The following is an 18,934-nucleotide window of genomic DNA, read 5'->3' as shown; positions in this document are numbered from 1 at the left end:
ATTAAACTAAAAACTAAAATAGAGCAATATTCTTGAGGCAGCCGTTGCCACCCCCTCCCTTTTCCTTTCTTTCTGGGCCTGATCCAGTGGCCCTGAAAGAACAATGAAACACCATCAGGGTGAGTAGAAAGAGCAGTCTTAACAGAAGGCTTCTTCTTTAGATTTCACATTTCAAAGCCAGAAACAGGAATCATTGGAGGAATATACTGAGACCCATTAATGTATAAGACAGGCTTTTAGCAGATGGGAGACTAAAATCCATGCAAAGCCTTAGGAACTTGACATTATTTATATGTTACCCTTTAATACTTGACTGAATACATATTTCATTTATCCAATAAGTCATACCAAATATTATACCAGAAAAAATCTAATTTACAATAGACTTACAGAGTTCCATATACATATTTATTGAACACTCCCTCCCCATCCCCATCTTGCCCCAGAACGTGAATTTCATGCATTTTTGTTGTGCTAAACTGATTACTTAAACACTATCTTCATAAATAAAGAGGTAAATGCTTACTGACCCATTTGCATTAAGAAACTCTCTTCCTCTCTCTTCAGAGTGACTGCTGCCTAAAATAAATATTCAGGTGTTTGAAACAATGTCTAAATCTTTTGCATTCTAGAGAATGTCTTGTTCAATCTTTTTTAGATGCTTAACTCATGGGTAAACATATAATAGGTTTGCAGACATGAATGATTAATTACTTTCTAAAAATCAATTTCTACTGGAGTATAGTTGACTTGATTACTTTGTTGACGACTGGTATTTGATGGGTTTGTTTTTAGAAAAGAAGACAAGATCCGTGTGCCCACAGTCAGCAAATATCCATGATCCTCAATGCTCCATTAGAACATGTTCTGGGCTCTTTTTCTAGGAATGATGAGGAATTTGAACAGATTGATCTGCGCTCTAGCTAGTCCTTCTGGTGACCAGTGTGGTCCACTTCCCCCCAAGGTGGGGGAATGTCAGAGTTTTTCCACAGTTACCTCCATGTATGCAATTTTCTTCTAGCCGGATGGCTCATTTCAACATTGAACTCAAATGCAATAAAGTTAGAGAAAGCTAATATGGATAAAAACGCATGAAATGTGGGTGACTCCTAGCTTGTGCATAAGGATTGAGATATAGTAGAAAGGGTACTCCCTTTGAGTATGGGTTCAAATCCTGCCATTACTGTTTACTAGCTGTGCAACACTGGGCAAGTTACTTAACTTCTCTGGTCTCTTGTCTCTTTACCTTTAAAATGGTATCAACAATATCTGCAACATACAGTTGTCATGAAATTAGATGTGCCACTGGTGAGAGGAAGAATTTGGTGAGTGATTTAGTGGATCAGCACAAAAGTTAACTCAAAATATACAAAGCATATAAACTTACAAACATGTCATTGTAATTGGAAGAACTATGACAGAGCTGTAATTAATAGGCAATATACTATTTCTTGGGGTTCAAGAGGATCTCAATTCTGATGATAGATTGTTTTCATAATAAAGATGTCAGGATATCTTGAATAGGGTTGGCTCAGCTAAGCCCAGATTAGATGCAGAAAAAGGGACCAGTTAAGATCATTATCTTTACTACTTGCCCTGGAATGTGTTTCTCACATACGTATTTAGATGAACACATAGTTGTCATAACATACTCCCACCAGTACCTGCATACCCAAGAGACCTCGTTCACCCTCACCCCAGTGCCCTTTTCCTCCATATATTTTAAAATGTCGAGGCTCCATGCAGACTTCCCCCTTCTCAAACATTTAGAGCACTTCCTGCCAGAGTTCCCTTCTCTACAAAGTGATTTAGTGCTTTACCCTTGTGCCCAGACACTCTGACATTTGTGTGCCGCGCTTTGTCTGGAATTTCAGGAGGCTGGAGAAAGGAGATGCCCCAGAGTTGGAGTGAGAGACAGGGAGAATGACAGCCTGCTTGTGTGGAGTTTCGCCTTCCAGAGCCTTTCCTCCATTGCCTTTGCTCCTCCAGCATCAAGGCTGTTCTCTTGCAGCCCAGTATTGTGACAGATGGCCCACACCCATCCTACCTTTGCCCTGATGACAGCGTGTGGCTTTGCTTCTAGCGGTCCCTTCAGTTTGACAGACTCTCCTCAGAGAAAAGGGGAGAGGTTAGAGTTGGAAGGAGGAGGGGAGGGGGCACTGGAGTACCCAGAGCAGAAGTCAGCAAGCAGCCCCGCCTGGGACACCAGACCCTTTTAGAAGAAGGATCTCCACTGAGATTTGGTTAATAAAGATACCCACACACACCCCTGCCTTTTCTAAAACGTTAGCAGTTGCTGCTTTATTCTCTTTCACAGGATCAGGGTCAATATGCAGAGGTTGGTGAGGCCTCTCATTTGACCATCGATTCTCCTTCTGGGCTCATTGCTAAAAAAACAATGCTTCAGTGTTTGTCTTCATCTATTTCACAGTTGGAAAGTATGGAGTAAATACTCATTGGTTTTCATTTTTTAATTAACTTCATTTTAGAAAAGAAAAAAAAAAAACACCTATAAACTTTGTTTCTTAGAGCTGATGGCCCTGTAGCTGTGAATTCCGGAGGAACAGTCCCCAGCCCTCCCCCATGGTGGGAGGGAGGGAGATTTAAGCCTCCTGCTTTGTCTGCCACGTTGGTTTCCAGTGCTGTGCCTTGACCACTTAGCGCTCTCTCTGAATAGCTATAGGTCGGGAGTAGTGGGCAGGAGCGGCAGAGAAGAGTTGGCGTGAGAACGGAACAGCACCACAGAATAGAAGGCGAGAGGGAAAGAAAGCATCTCGGAGGAAGAGAATACTGCCGCCTGGTACCCCTAGCAGAGATATCCGGCCTTTTGTGCCCACACCACTCGCCCGCCGAAGAATTGCAGGCTTCAGTGGTGACGAGCTCAGGCAATGATGGGAAAGAGAGTGGGCCCCTTCTGGGAGAAATGATTTCAAGCACAGGAAAGCCAAGATATTTTGAGACACCATAGGAGACCTGCGGATGAACCTGGGGGGATGGGACCACGTGGATTGAGAACAGATTAGCCCATTTCTAATGATGGTAAAGTGTTGAAGTGGCGCCAACCCCACAAGTGGGTATTAACCCTAGGCTTCAAGAAGCCTAGGGCAAGGATGAAAGAAGCTAACTTCACTGCCTTAAAACCAAAATTGGCCTTCTCATTTGTGGGAGCTGAAGGTGGTTTTCTCAGGGGCAGAAAGTACACTAAATTCAGTTACATAAGATCTGGGCTCAAGTTCCCACTTCATTTTACTTGGTATTAACTAAGAACTGAGAAATTTACTTAATTGCTTTTTAATCTGCCTTATAGATTGTTGTTAAAAATAAAAATATAGCAAGTACTACATGCTTATTATGAAAATTATGAATGATTTGATTCAAATACACATGAAATTATAAATTGGAGATCATGGCTTCAATTCCCATAATAAGCTCATTACCATTATCAAGATTTGGGGGCAAACCCAGCCAGTTATCTGGCATTCATGGACATTATCCAATATACTTTACCTTACTCTAAATACACTGATATAAAGAGTCACTACCTACATATTGAACCACTGTTAGAGTCTGATACTGATCATTGAGCTACAGTGTAAACTTTTAATATATTTATAAAATTATGATTTTGCCTAATAAAATAGTTTGATTAATTATGATTAGATGATGCTATAATTGAATCTTAGTGTTTTAGGGAGTTTGAGGGTGAGAAAGAAAAAAGACAAATGAGGAAATGGTTAATGAAACAGAAGAGCCCATATTATGATTACAAAAACTTAATCTTTTGAGAGTTTCGGGTTATTTCCAATTTTTTTCCATCCCAAGAGGCATGGAGATGTGTTCCATTTGCTAGAACAGTTAGGGAAACATTCACCATCATGCCTCCTCTCTCACAGAGGATCATGCCTTGCCTGAGGTAGACTTTGAAGATGTTCTGAAAAAGAGGGGAAGAATGTTTCACATGAGATAAGGTATGCCAGGCCTGTGGGACAAGGTGGAGGAAGGCAGAGAGCAAAAATGAGAGGAACCTCACCAAAATTACTGTTTTTAAAAACTGTTGATGAGATGAGATAAAATGAAACAACAGAGAAGCTATTTGAGAACTTTGGCCTACTATAAATGTAAATTGAGGATAACTCAGTAAGTGAATAGAATAATAGCTTAAATTTTACATTAAAAAAAAAACTTAACAAGTGCATACTTAAAATAATAATTCTTATAAAAGAATTTAATGGTAGTTACTCTGTGTGAGTCTGCAGAGTGCTCAAAACTTGAGATATGCTTAGATTATCCTGCCAGAAACCTTTTTTAAGGTATCTCTTCATACACACACACACACACACACATATACACACAAACACACAATACTCACTAATTCACAGTCATAGCTTCCCCAACTAGTAGCAACCTAGGAAAGAATTTGATTGCCCCTTCAAACCATCAGAGAGTCATGTGAAATCAACTCTTGGGCCAGAAAATGGGTGATCACATGTTAGCTGACACAGCTGGTGCCTAGCCATTCTATGGCTTTTTCCCTTCACCTTTTGCAATGCCCTGATTCAAATTGGTGCCAAGTTCTCATAACACGTATAAAATCCCATTGCCGGGTGGAAGAGGGTTGGGGAGTGAAAAAGGAAATGCTCTTCCCATTACCTTCCACTGGACAATTCCCTGAACTGACTTCCTGAAAATCTCCTTCTGTTTGCCTTCCCTAGGAATGGCGGCCCTAGATAGTAAGGCATCAGGAAAGATGGGGATGCGAGCTGTAGTCTATTACATGACTACGACCATCATTGCCGTGGTGATTGGCATAGTCATTGTTATCATCATCCATCCTGGGAAGGGCACAAAGGAAAACATGCACAGAGAAGGCAAAATTGTACAAGTGACAGCTGCAGACGCCTTCCTGGACTTGATCAGGTACGTCCTTGCAAGCCCATCCTTTTGAGTATATTTTGACCACCTCTCCTCTTTCGGGGGGAGCTGATCAAACCCTAGAAGAGGTATCCAACTGAACCAGTCCTGCTGGGCTTGAAATGAAGATCACATGTAACAGAAATGGAAGTAAGGATCCGTTTTCTGATCTCATGTGAAAGAGATAAAAAGAGCAAGGAAAAGATAAAGATTTAGGAGCCCTGCTTTTAGAATTCACAATCTGAGCACTCAGTCCTCTTAACTGTGCAGCTCATCTTGGAATATTAATATCAATAGTTCTTTTGTGTGTATGATTTTTTATTGAAGTATAGTGTTGTGCAGTTACATAAGTTACAGATGTACAACACAGAAATTCAAATTTTTTTACAGGTTATACTTTGCTTATAAAATATTGGCTTTATTCCCTGTGTTGTACAGTATATCCTTGTAGCTTATTTTACACTGCTTGCTCTTCTACCCCTATATTGCCCTTTCCCCCTTCCCTCTCCCCGCTGATAACCACTAGTTCTCTGTGTCTGTGAGTTTGCTGTTTCTGTTATACTCACTAGTTGGCTGTACTTTTTAGATTCCACATATATAAGTGATAATCATATAGTATTTGTCTCTTTCTGACTTATGTCACTTAGCATAATGCCTTTCAATAATTCTCGACCTACCTTTCTCAAGTCTGACTGTTTAAGGCTATTTTTTTCCCCAAGTATAGCCTGTTCATTGGACTCTTCTTATTTGGAACTTGTGATCTGTATCACCATCCATTATACACAACAATTTATCTCCAGAAGGGACCTTAGAGATCGTCTGATCTCACCTGTCCTAAGATTTTCCTTTTGTACTGTTTATGAAGAAAGGATTTGGCAAATCAATAATAAAAGATGACTTCTTTAGCATTGTTTTTATATACAAACCGTATACTGATTACAAATTAGTTTTATCTAATACTTGAAACAGACCCAATGATATAGTCTGTTTTACACAGAACTGAGAAGTAAGCCTAAATTTGATCCTGGCACTTCCCTGCCTGCTCTCTCTCCACATTTGCTTTTGCATGGGTCAGGTCCTAGAGGGAAGCATGTTGCAGGCTCAAAAGGATCACTGAACAGGGTGTGCAAAGGTGCGGGCTGGGTTAAGGGAACCTACAAGTGATGGTGAAACACTCGGGGACTATCAGCAATAGGAAATTGTTTTGTTACCACCTGTTGCTTTGAGGTCAGAAAGGGAGCTATTCCTAGAACTCAGGATAAGCTGTAGCCTTGGGAAAGGCCACCAAGGACAGGGGCTAGAGCTCTAATTTGGAGGAAGGGAGCTATTGCCCAACCTGCCGAGAGAGAGAGCTGGAAGAACCTATGAATCCACTTCTCTCCGCACTGCTCTCTGTGATCTGTCAGCCCCTCCCACTGGACAAGCCCAACAGGAAGCCAGAAGGCAAGGGGGCAGCCTCGCAGGCACAGAGCAGGATGGCGGGTAGATGGAGAAGGACAAATGGAAGATACCCTAGCACAGACCTCGAGGTGTCCCACCTGCTCAACAGCCCAGCCAGCAGCCCATCCAAGCTGTCTTCCCAAACCTAGCTCTTTCCTCCTTACTTTCCAATGGACCTATTTGCAGAGTGACTGGCTGGCCAGTCCTAGATGTCTACTCTAGGATTCCCCACTGACCATTTGAAAGCAGCTCCTCATAGCAACTCAGTACCATCTCAAGGAATGGGTCCGTGGCTGGTGGGTTCAGGAGTGAGTTGGACAACAAAGGACCTCTTCAGCAGCACCTCTCAATACCTACCACGAGTGACTTTGTAGCATCTGTGTGTAAGCACTATACAGCCCCCTCTTGAAAGCTTTTTCCAGGGAGTTAATGGCAATTATCTGAAGGTAATAAGCCATTCTGTTTTAGTTCATACCAAGTTGGCACCCGATGACACTGATTTTATTTAGTTCATACAGTTAATTAAAGCTTTTCACCATTTTTTTCAGGGACTTTACCTTCAGGTAGTCTGGATTGGGGGTATTTTATTATATTCTCTTTGTGTATAATTTCTACTCCTTGTTTAAAGACCTGACATCTTGTCATTCTCAGATGCTTTTCTGCCCCTCCTTGCCCCAGTGACAAGTACAAGACTAGCCTGTCCTCCCGCATACACCTGGTCTGAGCATTTATCTTGGAATCTCCTAAACATTTATCTCAGGGTTCATAGAAACAGACCCATAGAGCATAGATGGGAAGAACAAAGGAACAGGATGGTCTAGGCAGTGAGAAGAGACAAGAGTTTATAACCTTAACATATCGATGACTTACAATTGCTGGAATCTCAGGCTCCGACCAGCTGCCCAGGTTGTGTCTCCTCCACAGGCTTCCATCTTGGAGCCCTGGAGATAGCTAAACCCATCTCCTCTTTAACAGGTGAGCAAACTGAGACCTCCATGGATGCCACAAGTCACCCAAGGTCACACAGCTGGTTAGAAACTCCCCAATGAGAGTGCTGACTCTTATTCCTTCCCCACCATGAGCATAGACACTGGTCTGAGGAAGTGACAGATTCTGCCACCTGGGCCCCAACTTCAAGTTCTGTGGACCATCTATTTCCCTGTTGGTTACCAAAGGGCTAGAAGCTTTAACCATTCAGAGTCATTATCTCATCCCCCAGCATTCTTTGGGAGGACTTTGGGGAGAACAAAATTCCACAGTCTGACCATGACATTTGATTCAGAACATTTGGTCCCTAAACACCCAGCATGATACTAAAATGACCCCTATTGAATGACCCCTAATGACCCGCCCCAGTCAACCAGAATGCTTATGCTAAAAGGCATTTCCATTTTCACTTGGGTTCTTCCTGGGCGCAAGATTTGATGTCTGAATTTAAAAAATTCATTTGTCTGACAAAAGGACAGATTAGTTGAATTGGGGACTTAAACTGAGAAATATGAACTACATGGACCACACGTAGGGATGACCTATGTCCCATTTCAAAACTATCTACCAAAATCTTTCTCTTTTTCCATTTGCCGCTTAGTTGGATGCAATCTTTACCTTACACACAATGAACAGGTATTTAAGGAACTAATTTATTATTTGGAAAGTTTCAAGTGATCATTATTTTCTTTGCAGGAATATGTTCCCTCCAAATCTGGTGGAAGCTTGCTTTAAACAGGTAAATACTCTACAGCCATAAATTCCCCTTTGAAATTCCTCTTTGGCAAACAGAGTGTGGCTGTCTTTTTAACTGAATTTACTTTTTTTTTTCCTGTTTCCCTGCAAAAAGAAACACTTCCTTTGCCAACTAGATGGAAAGCACTCGAGTTTTCTGGGGAATTGGGAGGGGAGGGAGGGGTCTTCCCTTGTAGGGAGGGGAGGGAGGAGTCTTCCCTTGTATTGAAGGCTTATTAGTTGCCAGACACTATATGTCTTGCATACAAATGGCTCATTAAGTCTCTGTTAATTGTTAAGAAGGCTAATCAGGAGACTTTCTCCCTTCCTCCATATTCCATACACAAAAGCTCACCAAGCACACAAACTCCAGTGTAAAATATATTTACAACTTGCTTCAAAGATTAGGGAGATTATTCAAGTTTCTGGGTTTGATTTTAAAAGTCAGTGGGTTGTGTTTTTTAAAAGTCTGTTAAGGGCCTTATGGATTCTAAAGGAGGAACCATGTCAGAAAGGATTGCCACCATCATGTGTTGAATGTCTGCTCTGTGCCAAGCACTAATGTTATATTTACTCCTCACATAAATATGATGGGTATCATTGTCTTCATTTCATCAATGAGGCAACTCATCTGTGATCATTCAGAGGGGTCATGTAACAGGCATTCGATTTCACAAGGAGTAAATGCCAGACCCAGAATTCAAACCTATTGTGCTGATTCCAAATTCTGTCATCTTTCTGCTTCTATATTCTGTTCCCCTTCCTGGAAAGCGGTATCCAGGCTGATACGACACTTCCCAGGAGGCCGTAGTGAGCATCAGTTCTTTCTAGCACCAAATCCAAGCAACCCTTGGCTCTTTGTGTTGAACACACAAATACATTTTACTATTGGGGGATAAAATGAATAAAGCTCATTCTAACCTCAATTGAATTTAAAAAAAAAAAGCTTCATTACCCAAAATATTAAGAGGGAAACAATTAGACACTATAGTTGTTAAATAGTAGTTTCCAAACATTTCCCCAGATGGTGTCACTTTACCCTAACCCTTATACTTGGGATGTGTAAAATAAACAAAACCAAACCCTGACCTCATGGAAGACCAAGTTTTCCACTCTTCACTTTTCTTCCCTTTTTAAAATTTGTATTGACCATTTTTAATAGTCAATTTTGCACATACTGCAAAATTCAAACAGAATTCTTTCTTTAAAGAGAAAAGGCTGACAAGGCAAAATCTAACTCTTTTTATTCAAAACAACTGTAACCATAAATAATAATCCCCTTTCAATCCAGCCAGCCAACCCCAGCACCATGGGGCTGATTCTTCCAGTTAGTCAGCTGGCACAGGACGAATTCAAAAACGTTGATTTCTAGCAGCACCAGAAAGGTGCTGACTCACACAGATTTATTGTATTCAATATTTGGTTTTGGATAGCACTTACACGATTTTGAAGGAGAAGCAAATGTATCATCCCAGATCTATTTGTCTTAGATCAGAATGCAAGTGAGGTTGCAATTTCTGTGTAGGCTACAAACTGTCTTAGGGGAAAGAGTTGGAGGTGTAGGAAAGGCTAGTTGGGATTGAAAATTCACCCTAGACAGTCTAAAATTGGGGTACACTAAAATGCATAAGCACCCCAGTTGAAGAGAGATTTGACTGGAATAGGAGACAGAAGGGGGCCAGTTTCTTTGTTAAAATGGACCAGCAATGCCACTGATTGTTTAAGGATGTCTATAGTATTGACAGCTAGTCATGTCCTTGTTTGGAAATGATAGTTTCCCACTGCACAAAAAAAGTCTCCCATACTTTACCAATACTCTTGGTAAAGTGATGGCCAAGCATTCCATGTACAGCTGTGCTTTCTTCCCCTAGACTCTAGATCCAGTTAGCATCCATAGATTATTACTTTCTCTGGTGCTTTAGTACCATCAACGTGAAGGCCAGAAATTCTGTTCTTATTAAAATCATAGAGAGATGGGTTTGTTTCAAATGGCCACAGGAATACAGTCAGCATCTTCTGTCTGGGGCATCTATGCATAAATTTTGGTATAAAGACCATCTCGCTTCTTTTCTTTTAAGATTTATTTTTTTATTTATGGTTGCCCTGGATCTTCACTGCTGCTCACAAGCTTTCTCTAGTTGCAGCGAGCAGGAGCTACTTTCTGGTTGCAACCCGCAGGCTCAGTAGTTGTGGCACACTGGCTTAGTTGCCCCACAGCATGTGAGATCCTCCTGGACCAGAGATTGAACCCATGTTCCCTGCATTGGCAGGTGGATTCCTAATCACTGGGCAATTAGGGGAGCCTCAAGACCATTTCCTGAGTAAGAGGAGAAACTCCTCTGTAGACTTGAGAAGTGGGTTGTCATCCTCACCAATCAACACTTCTTCTTAAGAAATGATACAATCAGGAATACCTGGAGGAATGTTGTTTAGGGATATTAAAATCCATAATATTCACCAAAATCTCCAACTAAGTCTAGTTCCAGAAGAGCTTTATTTGTGAGTATCATTAGCCAACATTAAAATCTGTGCTTTAAAATTTATCAGATGATCTCATATATTGTTTAATATGATCATTACAACAACCCTGTGAGGTGGAGTCAGCCCAGTGACCCCTGTTTTGCAGCTATGGGATATGAGCAAAGGGAGGTTAGGTGATTTGCCAGTGATCACATAACATGAACCCATAGAGGATACAGGGATTGTTGTGAAGATCTTTTAATTTTTAAAAAGCCTATTATAGTCATTTTGTTAGGGTTTCAGAAACATGCATATGTTTACTCCAACATCTTCAACCTCTTTCCTGTTATGATTTGCTGTATATTTAAGTGTGTGTGTGTGTGACTGTACTGAGGAAGTAGTAGAGGTTTGTCACAGATTAGATAGATGATAGATATAGATAGACAGATACTTTCTATAACACAGTTCTCTGAATTCAGGGTAATGTATATCATTACAGAAAACGTGAGCAGAAAGTACAAAGAAGAAAAGAAAAATCATCTTTCATCACTATTGTGTCTTTTCTGTTTAAGTTTAAAACCAACTATGAGAAGAGGAGCTTTAAAGTGCCCATCCAGCCCAATGAAACACTCGTGGGCGCCGTGATAAACAATGTTTCAGAAGCCATGGAGACTCTGACGAGGATCACAGAAGAGTTAGTCCCAGTCCCAGGGTCTGTGAATGGGGTCAATGCCCTGGGACTAGTTGTCTTCTCCATGTGCTTCGGATTTGTGATTGGAAACATGAAGGAGCAGGGCCAGGCCCTGCGAGAGTTCTTTGATTCTCTCAACGAAGCCATCATGAGATTGGTAGCAGTGATCATGTGGTATGTATTTCCATTTGCTCTGTATGCTCTATAGAAGATGCTTATTGCCATCAACTTGTGTTCTGTTCTGAGGAAGATGCCACCAGGCAGAATGGCCAATTGCAAAGATTTCATCCGGGTAAGCATAAGAAAATCAGTGACTTTCTGGGCTGACAGTAGCCTTGAACGTATCTGTGAACCTCTTTTCATTAGTTTGCTTCCTTGGTTTTGAAAGATGTCAACTCCTTTATTCCAGTGCTAATGGCATCCCATTGCTCATTCCTTCTTTATAACTAATTAGCTATTCATTCAATACATATTTTTTTATTATCTCCTCTATCAGTTCAGTTCAGTTCAGTCACTCAGTTGTTTCTGACTCTTTGCGACCCCGTGAGTTGCAGCACACCAGGCCTCCCTGTCCATCACCAACTCCAGGAGTTCACTCAAATTCACGTCCATCGAGTTGGTGATGCCATCCAGCCATCTCATCCTCTGTCGTCCCCTTTTCCTCCTGCCCCCAATCCCTCCCAGCATCAGAGTCTTTTCCAATGAGTCAACTCTTCACATGAGGTGGCCAAAGTATTGGAGTTTCAGCTTTAGCATCATTCCTTCCAAAGAACACCCAGGGCTGATCTCCTTTAGAATGGACTGGTTGGATTTCCTTGCAGTCCAAGGGACTCTCAAGAGTCTTCTCCAACACCACAGTTCAAAAGCATCAATTCTTTGGCGCTCAGCTTTCTTCACAGTCCAACTCTCATATCCATACATGACCACTGGAAAAACCATAGCCTTGACTAGATGGACCTGCTTTTGAATATGCTATCTAGGTTGGTCATAACTTTTCTTCCAAGGAGTAAGCGTCTTTTAATTTCATGGCTGCAGTCACCATCTGCAGTGATTTTGGAGCCCCAAAAAATAAAGTCTGACACTGTTTCCACTGTTTCCCCATCTATTTCCCATGAAGTGATGTATACCAAGCATTTAATGCCAGGCACTATGGATATAGCACTGAGGAAAACAAAGATGTCCTAGATCTTACATTTTTTTTTAATTCTTTTCCATTATAGTTTATTATAAAATATTGCATATAGTTTCCTGAGCTATACAGTAGGAATTTGTTCAGATCTTATATTCTTAAACAAATCAACCATATGCTTAGAGTCACAAGTGCTATGGAGAAAAAATAAAATAAAACATGAGATTTTATTTTATATAATATCATGTGGTATGATAATAAAAAAAAAATAACTGAGGAGGAGGCTTAAAATTTGCCTTGGTTGGGACAAAAAGGCCTCTGAAAAGATGGATGACATTTTCTGCTGAGCTCTGAATGACCAGGAGAAGCTAGCTATACAAAGTGGTGAGAATCACATTCCCAGGGGAGGGAAAAGCAAAGGCCGAGGCCCCTGAACCATCAGAAAAACTGAGCTCTCCTCTCCTCCGCTTCAGTCCTAAGAAGGAAATGTAAATGGCCCTTCTGCAGCTAGTGTGAGGGACTCATGGGAAGTGTTATAGAAAGCCAAGCCACAATTTGTAACAAAACTTCCTTCAAAGAAAGTTGAGAGCGGGAAACAAAGGAAAAGACTAAATCCACAGAGGAACATTGACCTTGGAAAAGTAAACTCTCCCCAGCAGGGAAGAACCCAGTGATCGGTTTAAACCTCCTGTGAGGGTTGCTTTCCTTTTATCCTTTATTTTAAATCCAGACTCCCTCTTGGCACCTGAGGCAGGAAGGCATCCATTTCTAAGAAAAGCACTCACCAATGTGATTAAAAATATCCTTAGGTTTTATTGCCACCGAATCCCAGAGAATCCATTTTTCAGGAGTTTGTACAAGATGGATATGAAGTCAGAAACACAAAGATGATCAGAGTGCGGTCTCCACAGGCATCCCCGTTGAAATGCTGGGGGCCCTCCTTGGAAACCTTGGCAGGGCTGAAAGTGGACATTTATCTTCATATTATTAAAATGCCTCTACCTTTCACCTCTTTTATGAAAGAAGTCTATTCAAAGGCTGCTGAATGAACCTCACATGTAGCTTTTCTAGCTGTACATTTCGCCTGCACATTCAACATTGAGTTATTACATTTCTGAAAACAGGTACTCTTATACTTTTCTGGCCTGTGTTTTTAAAGGGCTTTTAAAAGAACTATTGTATTTTTCAATATGAAAGAAGTCCTCCACAGTCCCCAACAGACCCTTCTCCTGAAGGGTGATCGACTTCTGTGTTTATGGTAATAGGAGTTGGGTTGTAGTTTACAGCATATATCGGACAAAGAGAGTTGAAAGGCAGGCAGCGCAGCCTTGATTCGGTGTGTACAATCCATTTCATGTCTCCAATGTTAATTCTTGCTCAGATGTAGAGCAAGACCTAGAAGAAGGATTGCAAATAGCAGTAGCAGCCTGTGGATAATAATTGCTTAACTAGAGCACTTATAACCTGATTGTGGAGGTACATACATGCATGTTGTTAACTTTGATAGCTGTGAATTTATTTTATGATTGGCTTCTACTCATCACAAATGGTGTTAGTTTTTCATTTGCACTATAACATATAATTTCCTCTTACAGTACATTTATTTAAGTAAAAAATAAATAAATACCACGTATGTAATATTATAACAAGTTTGTAATATAGGAGAAGCCAATAAAAGTGGTCCTTGATGAAGAGAGTTGACTGCAAATCTAAAACACTGAAATGGCATGGTATACATCTTACTTTAACTTGAGAATCAGTCTCTGATGTGGAAAATGCTGCCCCCTCTGCCCTGCCCAGAAGTCTGGAAATTGGTTCAGTAGATTCTGACTGTTCAGGGTATTTAGCAGGGGAACAGGAGGTGGTGGGGAGTGCTCGGAGAGTGGGTGGCATCTGAGGACTCCCAAAGCGACTGAGGTATTTAGGGGAAAAAAGAGGTAAGTAACAAAACCTCTGAACCTACCGTTTTTCTTGGCTTTGGAGAAAAACAAAAAACTGGGACCTAAAGAAATTCTGAGTGAGAGGAAAGCCTAAAGTACTGTTTATATTTAAATGTATATTTTTAAAAAGTAAAGAAGGAAGTTCATAATTTCTGCAAGCCCTCATAGTATCCTGGGCAGAAAAGTTTGGACACCAACTCTCAATTACTTTTTCTTATCACTTGGTAATTTCTGTCGAATAGTTTGTTGGAAATCAGACTTCCAACTGTGCGTGTGTTGCTTCTGCATAGGTACGCCCCTCTGGGCATACTCTTCCTGATTGCAGGGAAAATTGTTGAGATGGAAGACATGGGAGTGATCGGGGGACAGCTGGCCATGTACACAGTGACAGTCATCGTGGGCTTGCTTATCCATGCCGTCATCGTCCTACCCCTCCTCTACTTCCTGGTAACGCGGAAAAACCCCTGGGTTTTTATCGGAGGGTTGCTGCAAGCGCTCATCACGGCTCTGGGAACTTCCTCCAGGTATAGATATATCCATGGCTTATTCCTATCAGAAAATATATTTCAAACCTTACTTTGAACCAGAACCTTCAGATTGGAGTGGCAGGGTACATTTTTTTCCAGGTTTTAAATGTCTAGATGCATGAATTGGCTTTTTTGACTCTGATGCTAATCAGACTGATTTGGGATTTAGGGAATGGCTGGATATACACACTTTTCGGGGAAAAATAGAAATCAACTATCCTTTCCTGCCCACTCTCATCTCCCTTGTCCAGTTACCATTTACCTGAGATGGCAGAGCGTTGGCACAGGCTCTTCTTGCAGGAGTTGGAGAGTAATCACAAGCAATGCCTCATGGAGGAACCTAGAAGCAGAAGAGCTGTCAAATGATGCAGTGAAGGGACCCACTGTTCCTAATCCTGCTCCCCTATTTATAGTAGTGCTGACTTGGTTCCCTTTAATTTAGAATATGGGAGAGGAAGGAACTCTGTGTCCAAAGTACTAAAACAGACAGGCACAACAGTGGGACCAGCTCCCTAAGGGTTGTTGCAAGAAGCAAATGAGGTAAGCCATGCTTCACATGTCAGGATGGTCAGCTGATATGTCCCGTTTTACTGTGCTCAGCTCTGCCACCTTACCCATCACCTTCAAGTGCCTGGAAGAGAACAATGGCGTGGACAAACGCGTTACCAGATTCGTGCTCCCGGTAGGGGCCACCATCAACATGGATGGGACCGCCCTCTATGAGGCCTTGGCTGCCATTTTCATTGCTCAAGTTAACAACTTCGAACTGAACTTTGGACAGATTATTACAATCAGGTACAAGGAATATTCTACATGGCATTTTCTTAAGAATGCCTTTAAGTGATGAGCTAGTGATCAGGGCCACCCGGATGAGGGTAACACCCAGGATGACACAAGCTCTGGTCCCTTACTCTATAGATCACTTGGTACTATACAAGGGGGACAATGTAAGGGAACCATGAACAGTCTCTTCCACAGACTTTTTACTTTATGAATACCACTTTATATCTACTCATAAAACATTTTCACATTGTCACATAAGCCTATCAAATAGATATTTAACAAACTGAGTTCCAGACAGGTTATGTGCCTTACAAATGAAATTCCATTGCCTCTGTAAAAAATATTGATAGTGCTACAGAACTTTGTTCATAAATCATTTTGCTTTTGAATTCATAAATTTGATTTTTTTTTCCTGACCACAGTAGCCATACAAGTTCAGTATCCCTTACAATCCTCTGCTTGGATAGAGGAATTATTAGAAATAAATTGTTACTGTAACTGTACAGTATTTTAGACCTTACAGAATACTTTCAGGTACATGAGGCAGTATTCTATAACATCATAGGGGAAAGGCCAAAAGAACTTTTTGGCCAACCCAATATCTAGGTACAGGTTCTTTATTTAGAAAACGCTGTAATAGTAGGACCAACTCTTGAAGGGTTGTTGCAAGAAGCAAATGAGGTAAGCCATGCTTCACATACAGGAGGCACATAATAGGCATTTGATAAGTATTAGTTAATATGCTTATTAACTCAGTGGGGTTTTTTTTTTAACAATCTCATTTACATTTTTCTAAAGTGTGTCCTTAATTTGGCAAGTCAGACAGCACCACTGTGCATGTGTTATAGGGTCTGCTCTCTATTTGGGGAGATTTAAACAAAGGTTTTCTGTTTGGGGACTTCCTCTAACAGCATCACAGCCACGGCTGCCAGTATCGGGGCAGCTGGGATTCCTCAGGCAGGCCTGGTCACCATGGTCATCGTGCTGACATCTGTGGGCCTGCCCACCGACGACATCACACTCATCATCGCAGTGGACTGGTTCCTGTGAGTACACTCGGACTGCATCATCTGGCTTGCCATCGTGGGGGCCCCTCTGTCATCTTAGGACACCAGGCAGCCTGGCACCCCTGCCAAAGGGCTCCAGGAAGAGGCTCAGCTTGGCTTGTAATTATTGTGCTCCCTGCCTGATCCCGGCGGCTATCTGGAGCCTGAGTCCCAGACTCTACTCACACTCACCCCCTTATCAGCCCACAGGGCACATCTGGCTGTTACACTTCTCACTCCATAAAGCCATTTGGGGATTGGGAAACCCACTGTCTGCAAAGTCAACATAAATCAGCGAAGTCAGTTCTGAATTGCACAACACGTCCCCATGGCAGCCGGGACAGAAGTGTGGGCCACCCAGGCTGGCTCAGACTTTCTGCTTGTGCTTCCCATTCCAATGGCGTAATACAGGGCAGATGTTCCCATCTGATCCCCACAGGGAGCGAGGCGTCCCCAAAGACAATGGAAAGAGAGCTGGCGTCATTAAGTGGAATTGATTTTTGGTTCTGGGGAAAATCCCAAGAACAGTACCCTAGACCCTAACCTCCAGGGCCCATCCCTCTGCCCTTTTCCCCTCACCCTTCCGACTGACACGTTCCACTCCTCTTCTTTCCCTTCCACTTACAGAATCTCTCCCCAGGATGCCCAGGTTGAAAGCCTAGAAGGACGCAGTAGGTGCTAGAGTCTACATAGACGCTGTGAGCTAGAGCCAATGACCTCAGAAGCTCAGTGTGCTCAAGGCACTATAAGGTGGGGGAGGGGAGAGGTAATTAACTGAAGCATGAGATCCACAGTCACTTGGATCTGGGCTTGTGCCCTGCCCCTCTGTGATCCTGGGAGGTTACCCAGCCACCCTAGTTTCCTCCTCTGTAAAATGAAGACAGGGATGTCTTCAGTGATGCTATGAGGATTAAATGCAGTGGTACGTAGGAAGCATTCGGCCCACTATCTGCCCCACAGTCCTACTCGATTGATGCGAAGACTTTTATAGCGTAAACCGGTGGTTCTCAAAAGTTTTAGTCTCAACCCCTTTACATTTAAAAATTTGAGGACTCCCAAAACTTTTATATCTGTATGGGTCATATCTATCAATATCCATCATGTTAGAAAAACTTGGGCATTTTTTAAATTTTAAATACTTTTAAAGATTACAATAATAAATTCATTACATGTTAACATATATAATGTTTTTCTGAAAAAATACCATCTTCCAAACCAAAAATTTAGGGAGAAGAATGACACCATTTTACATCTTTGAAAATCTCCTTAAAATCTAGTTTAATACAAGACTAACTGCTTCTGCCTTCAATCTCTTTTGTTATATTTTGTGTTATGTTGTAGTATTCTAGAAACTCCACTAGATAGACATTCATGAGAAAGTGAGACAGAAAGGGCCAAATAATATCTTGGCATTATTATGAAAATTGTTTTTGCCTTAGGGACCCCCAGGGGTCTCTAGAGTTCAATTTGAGACCTTCTGGTAAAAGGAAGGAAAGAGAACCAACGATTAATTTTAAATAGAAGGAGACAGGGAAGCAGAACTTAAGAGATGCCCCCAGTGACTTAGCTGGCTAGTTCAGAACATGAGCTGAAAGCTCCTGACGTTCACTGGAGCCTCGCTTTTCACTCCTCCGTGCTCTTCCCCAGGGACCGCCTTCGCACCACCACCAACGTGTTGGGAGACTCTCTGGGAGCCGGCATTGTTGAACACTTGTCACGACACGAACTGAAGAACCGGGACGTCGAAATGGGTAACTCAGTGATTGAAGAGAATGAAATGAAGAAACCATATCAGCTGATTTCCCAGGAAAGCGAAATTGAAAAATCCATGGACAGTGAGACCAAGATGTAGACTAACACAAAGAAATACTTCCTTGAGCTCCAGGTGTTTGAAAACCATTATTCAATGTTTCCATCTCATTACAACTCATTCTCGCCAGTAAGCCCCTTCCCTCCCCTCTCCTCCCTGCCCTGACAGGATTGGGACCTATTCATCCAAAATCAAGGGAGGATTTTGCAGTGGCCAAAATGTATAGTTTTCATCCCAGCCTTGAAATTTTTAAGTCATTTTGTGTTAGTCTTATCTAATAAGGTACTGAGATCAAAAATAGTCCTGATCAGATCTTACAAGTTTCTGTGGCACACAATCCTGTAAATGTGATAGATCTTATAATTTAAAGACTCAAATACTCGACTAAAATCATGGTTTTAAATCAACGTTCAGAATGGAAAAATCCTTCAGGAGACAATTCAGTTTTAGGATCGAAACAAAACAAATTGATCAG

At 41.6% G+C, this 18,934-nt stretch overlaps 1 protein-coding gene across 1 annotated transcript in view; it reads left to right on the top strand.

Moving 5' to 3' along the window:
- SLC1A3 (solute carrier family 1 member 3) overlaps positions 1-18,580 on the top strand; it is a 76,849-nt gene extending 58,269 nt beyond the window's left edge. Inside the window, exons 3-9 of the mRNA XM_052659133.1 lie at positions 4,713-4,917; positions 8,035-8,077; positions 11,106-11,398; positions 14,584-14,817; positions 15,421-15,615; positions 16,515-16,649; positions 18,297-18,580. Of these exons, the coding sequence (XP_052515093.1) occupies positions 4,713-4,917; positions 8,035-8,077; positions 11,106-11,398; positions 14,584-14,817; positions 15,421-15,615; positions 16,515-16,649; positions 18,297-18,501 (1,310 nt within the window). The 3' untranslated portion in view covers positions 18,502-18,580. The remainder of the gene's footprint in view (positions 1-4,712; positions 4,918-8,034; positions 8,078-11,105; positions 11,399-14,583; positions 14,818-15,420; positions 15,616-16,514; positions 16,650-18,296) is intronic.
- The last annotated feature ends 354 nt before the right edge of the window (positions 18,581-18,934 follow it).

The sequence above is a fragment of the Budorcas taxicolor genome, chromosome 20 (genome assembly GCF_023091745.1).
Source record: "Budorcas taxicolor isolate Tak-1 chromosome 20, Takin1.1, whole genome shotgun sequence".
NCBI classification, from domain to species: Eukaryota; Metazoa; Chordata; class Mammalia; order Artiodactyla; family Bovidae; genus Budorcas; species Budorcas taxicolor.
This window is presented reverse-complemented; position numbering and strand designations above follow the sequence as displayed.